This window comes from Capricornis sumatraensis, chromosome 18 (assembly GCF_032405125.1).
Source record: "Capricornis sumatraensis isolate serow.1 chromosome 18, serow.2, whole genome shotgun sequence".
NCBI lineage: Eukaryota > Metazoa > Chordata > Mammalia > Artiodactyla > Bovidae > Capricornis > Capricornis sumatraensis.
Genome location: NC_091086.1, coordinates 40,409,630 through 40,418,819, shown reverse-complemented (window position 1 = coordinate 40,418,819; position 9,190 = coordinate 40,409,630). Strand labels below are relative to the sequence as shown.

Below are 9,190 nucleotides of genomic sequence, written 5' to 3'. Positions count from 1 at the left end.
CAGTATCCCTGGGCACTAGATGCCATTCGGAGAAGGCAATGGCACCCCACTCCAGTACTCTTGCCTGGAAAATCTCATGGACGGAGGAGCCTGGGAGGCTGCAGTCCATGGGGTCGCTAAGAGTCAGACACGACTGAGCGACTTCACTTTCACTTTTCACTTTCATGCATTGAAGGAAATGGCAACCCACTCCAGTGTTCTTGCCTGGAGAATCCCAGGGAAGGCGGAGCCTGGTGAGCTGCCGTCTCTGGGGTCGCACAGAGTCGGACACGATTGAAGCGACTTAGCAGCAGCAGCAGCAGATGCCATTAGCATCCACTACCACCCCACCAGTGGTGACAACCAAAAATGTCTCCAGAAGTTGCCCAAAGTCCCTGGAAGAAAGATGGGTCCCCCTCTCCCCTCCTCTGCCTCATTGAGAACCACTGATGGGAAACAATGATTCTCCAAAGATGAGCCTCAGACCCCTGAGGGTCCTCAAGATCCTTTCAGAGTCAGAAGTATTTGGGGGACTTCTCTATGGGTTAGAATACGCCTTGAAATGCAGGGGACACAGGTTCCATACCTGATTGGGAAGCTAAAAATCTGTCATGGCACAGAGCAACTAAACCCGCACACCACAGAGTCTGTGCACTGCAACCACTGAAGGCTGCCTACTCTGGAGTGCGAGCGTGACAATGACAGATACCGCATGAGGAAATGAAGATCTTCCCTGCTGCAACAGAGACCCAGTGCAGCCAAATAAGTAAATTTAAAAACAAAACTATATTTTCATACTATCATGACATCATTTACCTTTTTCATAATGTTGACATTTGCAGTAAGAATGGAAAAACAGTGGTGGCTAAAACCACTGGGACCTCAGTACAAATCAAGGTGGTGATACCAAGCTGTACTAGTAGTCATTGTATTCTCTCCTTAGTACACATTCATTGTAAGAAAAAGATTCCAGTCACTGAGTGCCTTAAAGAAGCAGTAAAAATCAATTTATTAACCCTGAGTATAGACATTTCTTTTTAATATTCTGTGTGACAAAAATGGGAGGTACAAAGTGCTTTTACTCTATATTGAAGTATGATGTCTCAAGATAAAAGCACTTGTGAGATTACATTATAAACAAATACTCTTTTTGTGGAAGACAACTTTTACTTAGAAGAACTGACACACCTGCTGATTATTCAGGCTTGGGACTGACAAACATTTTGAAAATGAAGGAAAGTCGCCTGCTACATCAAGGAAAACAATTGACAGTGTTGCCAAAAATAAAATTCAAGAATTTAAGCAAGAGATAGCTGGAGTAACAGCCAAGTTTGGCCTTGGAGTACAAAATGAAGCAGGGCAAAGGCTAACCGTTTTTTCAAGAGAGCATACTGGTCATAACACACACCCTTTTCCAGAAGCACAAGAGATAACTCTGTGTGGACAACACCAAATGGTCAATACCGAAATCAGATTGGTTATATTCTTTGCAGTGGACAATGGAGAAGCTCTATACAGTCGGCAAAAAGACCTGGAGCGGACTGTGGCTCAGACTGTGAGCTCATTATTGCAAAATTTTATCATATCCATGGAATCACAGTCGGACAGAACTTAGCGACTAAACAACAACAAACCATTTTGGAATACTTGTATTTGCCATAATTATCTTGCCAGCTTCCTGGTACTTCCAGACTTTTTTTTTTTTTTGGCCACACTGCAGGGCATGTGGGATCTTAGTTCCCAACCAAGAAATGCACCCACCATCCCTGCAGTGGAAGCAGTTTTTCCACTAGACTGTCAGGGAAGTCCCCAGACTTTTCTGATGAGATCAGTGGTGGTATCAAATGTGATTTTCTTTTTTATTGTTGGATTAGATGTTTCCAACATTTATAAGAACTATGGAAGTGAACCAGTTTTTCAAAATAATCAGTACGCAGTTGTGGTAGCCAACTTCCAAGATAGCCACCTGAACCGTCCCCTTGCATTCACACTCTTGTGTAGTTATTTCCCACATCATACCAGGATTGTTCTCTGTTGCCTCAAGGATATAGCAGAAGTGATAGTATATCACTTGATTTGAGATACTTGATTTGAGCACTTTTCTGCATATGTTAGACCTCTATTAAAATCTTTAAAATGTATGTATCTAGGGACTCAGAGCAGGATTTATGCCTTATGGTCACATTCATAGTGCTTAGTTCATAGTAGCTATACAAGAAGATATAGTTTGCAGAGTGAATAAGTCAGTGGTGCTTGAAGCGGTACACCTTTCTAGGAGTCTGTACCAAACCTCTCAAATAACTATCTTGATCCACTCTACCCTGGTAAAGGCTACCCCCACCACTTCCCTACTTACTTTGCTTTATGATAATGCACCTATTGATATATTTAATAATTTCCCATGCTGCCTATATAGACAACATGATCATCTTCCAAGTTGTTAGAAATCCTCTAAATTTGTCAAAGTTAACATTTATTGTCATTCACAATAAATAGAACAATCTTTTTACAATAGAACAGTTCAATAAATATTGATTTTTCAGGCAAGAGAATTTCTTGTACAATTTTGTTCAGTCAGGGTAAACATCTAGAGTAATTTATAAGTCCCCTAAAAGAACAACCCATGTGTTGTTCATAACACTCTTTAGTACTGTTTTCTGTTGTTCAATTATCAAGTTATTTTAAAGATTTGGAATAGCGACAATCTAACACAAGCCAACAATGCCATATGGGATATGATTTTTTACTGATTGAATTCTAACAGTAGTGGAATTCTAACCAAATCCAATGTTGGCAGCCAAAGGTAGCTGCTCTTCTGTTATCATATATAACTTAATATTTTGTTCAGGTGTTTAATTTTTAGATGAAACAAAAGCTCACTAATTTAGATGAAACAAAAATCATAACATTCAAGTGCCAAAATCTGCTCAAGCACTATACTTTATATTTAGGCACACTGTTTAAAAGGTATACAGATGGTTGGCCGTTAACAAGTAACATTTTTTTTCCACATAGTTTTCTCAGAAGTTAAAGTTAACTACATTGTAAACCAATGAAAAATCATATTTTTTATTATCCATTTTCCAAGTTAAAGTATTTGAAATTGTATCCTTAAGTATACCCTGGTCAAGACAAACGTGAACAAGACTCAAAAATCTTGTACCACAAAGATTGATTTCTACCATATTACCAATTTATGTTGCATGTAGGCTTTGATTCATCTAGTGAAGAAAACTCACAATAAAAATAGGATTTCTGTTATGGATGGGGGACTTGGAAGGAGTTAAAGGGAAAAGATTTAAAGCACATTTTTTTTCTTTCATTCCAAAGGTGCATGGAGTTCTACATCCACCCATAGTCCACCAATCATTCAGTGTGAATGGTATGTATCACTGAAAAACCAAGAGGGGCGGGGGGTGGTGGCAGGGTGAGAGGTCAGGATTTTCTGTATAAAATGATTTAAAACTCTGAAAAACTACAAAGCCATCCAAAGAAAAAGTAAAAGCAATGGAGTTTATTTCAGTGAAATTACCTTAAATTAGATATATTAAGCTCCCCAGTCCCCCAACCTGATAGAAAAGTTCCTCTCAGTGAGAAATCGTTTATTTTAATGGCAAAAATTTTACATATCAGTAAAATCTGTTATTTAAAACTGTGTACAGTACATTTCTGGCAAAAGCCTTATACATCTTTCAGTTGTCAAGACAAAGTAAAAATATGGTTGCATAAAATCACAAAAAATATAAATTGCTGAAAAGATAATAAAAAAAGATTAAAAATCATTTGCATTGACTCCCTTACATCTTCAATTAGTAAGAATTTGCAAACAACAGTAAATTTGTGGAAACTGTGATGAAACCTTGACATTCTCAACCAAAAGTTGTCATTTCAGATATCCCCTCTTAAAATGAACCTACTTGCAATAGTCTGTGTATTTATCATATTATTTGTACAAGTGCAATATTTAAGTATCCAAAATAAAACTCAGTAACTTAAAGGAATCACAATAACTTAAAAAGAAGCCGTTTACAAAATTAACAATTTTTAGAAGGTCCTATTTAATTGGTTCCTCTTTTTGTTCCCCACTCCCCACAACAGATCAGAGACATTACAACAACGTCTTAGCTCTATATACAAATCTGTAGCTTTAAAAATACAGTCTTCTGTTCTTAACACTAGGAACATAATGCTGCACTTAGAGAGCCTACATGAAGTCAGTATCTCCAAAACAGAGGGCCACATACAAGTTATAAGTACAGCTTGAACTTATATTTAAATGGAACTCCTATAATTTTATACAGCTTTCTGATTCTAAGTTGAATAGAATAAGCCCTGGACAGAGGAAGCAAGGTTTTCTCTTGAATTCAGTGCATGTTGCTAGGGATGCTGGAGCTACATCTACAACTATACAAGCTATCATGACACTGGAGAGCATTATCACCCGGTTACATAGGTGCCAAAAACGATACTACAATACCAAGAGTCTTAAAAAGGGGGGGTGGGGGGAAGAGTTCTGTTGCAATGGGAAGAGAATACCAAAAAAATTTTCTTGAAGTTAAAATGTAAGGCAATTATGAATGACACAGTATTTTATTATTAGCATACACATACACAAATTTTATCTGAAGTGGCTAAATTTTTTCTTACACCTAGTATGTAATGCATTACACTAAGAGCAAGAAAAAGAAATTATAAATCTGAGTTCTTAGGAGGATTAAGCAACTTTGGGCAGTTCCCATAATGCTACTTTAAGTAATGAAAATCCAAAGCAAATGTGACTAGTTAGAAGAACTGATTTGTTCCATATTTTATCAAAACAATAAGGTAATAGCTAAGAGATAACCAAATGCAATGTGTAAACTTTAGTTGGAGACTGGTTTGAAATAAATTTGTATGACAATGAGGGAAATCTAAATATGCATGATTAGATGGCATTAGAGAATGGTATTATGGCTTTTTAGGAGAATGTCATTATTTTTTAGGAGATGCTTTAAGTTTTGAAGAGTGATGAGTCTATCTGCAATGTCCAAATTGTCCAGGGGAAAAAAGCATATATACACACAAACATATACACATAGATATATATAACTGTATCTACATACAGATATATAGATAAATATGGCAAAATGTTAACAAGTATTGAATCTAAGTGGTAGATAACACATGTGATCACCTTACAGCCTTTCAGTTTTTCTTCTAAAACATGGCCATAATGAAATTTAGGAGAAAAAGTCCTGTTTAAGCAGTTAACAGTTTGTAAGACATGTCCTATGCACTGAATCAATTTAAAAGGTACATGATTGAATGACCAGATATTCCTGCATACAGTTAATACTGACTGACATGATTAGGAGAGAGGACTCTGTGATATTGGCAAATGTCAAACCAACCAATGATTTATTTACAGTATATGCAACGCAGCTCTTGTGACAAAAAGAGCAATTTATATACAGAAATATAGTGGGGCAAATTGTAGAACTAAAATTAGTGCCTGGAGTATCTGAATATATAAGTTCTGTATGTTTTTGCACTTACCAAACTAAAAGAAAAAAATTTAACTTGTGTCAGGTATCTTTAATGTGACTTACCATATACTATAGAATATTAAGGAGAGGATATGGAAGAATCATCCAGGCTGTCCCTAATGTTGAAAATACTTGCTAAATTAAGGAGCCCAGAAAACAAAATCACCTCTAAAAGTCTCTGGGGATTCTAGTCAAATATTTATTTCTTTATTCCTTTTTTGGCCATACCACGCGGCATGAGGGATCTGAGTTCCCCCACCAGGGATCGAACCTGCACCCCCGCTACATTGGAAGCACAGAGTCTTAACCACTGGACTGCCAGGGAAGTCTCTAGGCAAATATTTATTGAATAAATCTTTGAAGCAAATATATAACACATCAACATGTAATTAACATATGAAGGCCTTTATGGTAAATTAATATTCTACAAAGCCCTGTATACACTAAATATAAAATAGCCAAAAAATCAAGTGAGCCTGAGAGACCTATAATTCATTGCGCATAGTATATTATTCTATATGCCTATTGAACAATGAACAAAATTGTCTTAATTCATTTTTGCACATTATGCTTTTAACTACTAATCATGTTTCAACCTCTGTGCAAACTGCATTCCAAAAGGCCAACCCTCAGTTATAATTACATATAACTTGATTATACATGGAAGCATTTGGCTATGATTTATTATGCATGCTTATTGCTATCAAAGAAATAAGCAAAGTTTTAGGTTTACTGTGCAAGAATTTTAATTAGATTTGCGCACATCTCAAAAAATTCTATTGTGTGACTTCCAGGTCTTGGAGTTAATTCAACAGGAGAAGAGTCAAGTGAGGTTACAGATGAGGTAAGAGAAGCTTCTGAGGATTTTCCTTGAGCCTCAGCATCTGAATCATTCCTTTGGCAAGCTCGATAGTTGCTAACTGAGCCCGATCTCTGTGGCGTAGCAGTCCCTGATTTGGCTTCAGTAATTTCATCTGGGTAAAAAAAAAATTCAATTTATTCTAATCCATGACACCCTTCCCAAAATTTTAACAGTATTTAATTTGCTTCTTTAAGTGAGACCAGCTATCAAGAGCATGTTTATTTTGAATACTCCCTATAACAGAGGCAATGAATTATGCCACTTGCCTCTTTTACACACAGTAATGTAGTCAGTCCTCTGATGACTTATTAAGATTGCATACATATTTGGCTACTCATCAGTCTTGCAATCCAGCATTAAGAGCTCAAAGAACTAATAATGAGGCTTAATAAACATCATTCACTAGCAACAGAAGTCAACCTTTCTATATTACAATAAAATAAATGCACTGAAAATTTGAATCTTGGAAATCATCTCATCTAACTCCTTGCTTTATTGATAAGAAAACATAAACCCCTAGCAGTTAAGTGACTTGCTTAACAAGTGACTTAAGGTAACAAGTGAACAGAGAGGTAAATCTTGAAACTAAGTCTACTAACGCTCATCTCAGTGCTCTTACTTTGTCTTCATATTTAAGATCTTATAAAAGAGCAGCAATTCCAATGAACAAAAACAAGGAAAAACTAAAATTAAGAACACAGCATAAAAACAGTAAATGGTCATTCAGTTGGTAAACCCAGGTACTAATAAACCTAAGGTTACAAATTTAATCCAAATACAATGGAAAAAAAGTTAAACCCATTCTGTATCTCAAACTGCATTGTTAATACCATCTGGACATAAACAAAACAGGTTTGGCCAACATATCATAGCTTAAAGCTGTGTCTTTTGATACTGTGTAGGTACTATCTTTGAGTTTATAAAGAAGACAAAGCCATGGGTAAATCTCATAAGTGAACAAAAGTAGCAACATATCTTAATTGACTTGGCCAATGAAGAATAGCCATTAACGCGTCTACTTAAAGATTCTGTTTGTGAGAGAACATTTATATATACACAGCTGTGTGCATCCATGCTTAGTCACATCCAACTCTTTGCGACCCCACGGACTGTACCCCGGCAGGCTTCTCTGTCCATGGGATTTCCCAGGCAAGAATGCTGGAGTGGGTCGCCATTTCCTTCTCCAGGGGATCTTCCTGACCCAGGGAAATAACCCTGCATTGGCAGGTGGATTCTTTACCTCTGAGCCACCAGGGAAGCACTGTACTCTACTTAATTTTATTAAATATCAGATATTTTTTAAGTTTAATGCTATTGACTTTAACAGCAAAGTCAACATTTAGTCTAAATAAACCATTTCATCTTACCAAAATGAACTACAAGAAACAAAAATGTAACAAACTATCAGTTTAGGATAAAGCTGTATAACGCTTTAAGGATTTTAGAAGATAGTCTTAAAAGGACAATAAACTATTTCCTAGATTCTCAAATATTCAAGTCTAAAAGGTGCCTTTATGTTCTTTTGCTGTTGAATTACGAGGTACAATTCAAGAAGCTTCAAAAGACTCAAAGATTTACTAAAATCCCAAACTAAGTAACGAGGTCTAATATGTCGTCTACATTGTTCTGTGTGATGTACATACCATCAATACTTCGGAAATCCAATAAATATGTTCTACTATCCACTTGGTATAACTGCAGACTCATTTTGGAGTATGTACTTGTCACAGGATTCTTCCTCCGAACACGCAAATAATACGGGTTTACAACCTAGCGCATGGTATGGACAAAAACAAAGTGAAAAGGAATTCTTCTAAAAAACATGATAGACTACAGGTTTGTCAAATGTGCTAATATTCAGAATGCTCTTTCTTTCTTACCTTCCATTCATAATCCAGTTGTTTAATTGCTCTACAAACTTCTGCCATGATATCATTTGGCCGACTTTGACTTCTAATTCCCAAATGCCATTTTGCTTTCCTTACACCTTGGTGTTTGGATTTCTGTGGATTTAATTCATCGAGGGTATGGCGCGCCCTGGGAGTTTCAGCAACCAAGAATGGTACTCTTTCAGGATGGGGCCGGGTCAAGTGGTGATCATCAAGAAACGAATCTGGTGGGCTTGTTGCCAAGTAAAAATCTTTGGCCTCGTTCATTATCCTCCTGTTATCTATTATGAGGTGGTAGGCAACTGCCAAAGGGTCCTGGTGATTTCTGTTATAAAGGCAGCTGAGAACCTCCTCCTCTGAGCATTCAAATTTTTCACATACTTCTTTTAAGGCTTCATCATCAATCATGGTTGAGCTATATGATGGATCCTCAGGAAAGAGATATTTTGGAAGGTCCTGTTTAAACCATTCATGTTCCCTGAGAGAAAATGGTATGTGTCAGAAGGGTTTGGAGGAGAGAGGAGACTGAAAGTAACTGTTTGGGGGAATTTATACTCGTACAGTATTATCATTCATACTGTGTTATCATTTTTTTAAAACAGATTTTTCTCTCTTGGCTCACATTTCATTGTATAACAGAAATGCTCAGCCTTCCTCTGATAGTAAGAGGGAGACAACACTGCTGGAGCAACCAGGAAGAAGTGTCTATACTTTAAATTTTTGGAACAAATGGCAATGGCATGCTAATGGTAAAGACCATCTTATTTCCAGCTCAGAAAAGAACAAAATTAGTCTGTGGCTTCCTCTTGGTGATATGATGTTAAGTGAAAAAAATATATAAACAAAAATAGACAGCTTTCACTCATTGAATGCTTACTATGTGGTAGATTTTAAGCTGAAACTTCATATCTGTTATCTCACCTCATTTTCAAACA

The 9,190-nt window shown here is 36.6% G+C and overlaps 1 protein-coding gene across 2 annotated transcripts in view; it reads right to left on the bottom strand.

Moving 5' to 3' along the window:
- Positions 1–3,483: 3,483 nt before the first annotated feature.
- The window catches only part of PRKAA1 (protein kinase AMP-activated catalytic subunit alpha 1), a 28,247-nt gene continuing 22,540 nt past the window's right edge, over positions 3,484–9,190 (bottom strand). For both annotated transcript variants that reach the window (XM_068990782.1, XM_068990783.1), the window contains 3 exons: positions 8,247–8,733; positions 8,010–8,136; positions 3,484–6,478 (listed from right to left, as the gene is read on the bottom strand). In XM_068990782.1, coding sequence (XP_068846883.1) covers positions 6,234–6,478; positions 8,010–8,136; positions 8,247–8,733 — 859 coding nt within the window. In that variant the 3' untranslated portion in view covers positions 3,484–6,233. The remainder of the gene's footprint in view (positions 6,479–8,009; positions 8,137–8,246; positions 8,734–9,190) is intronic.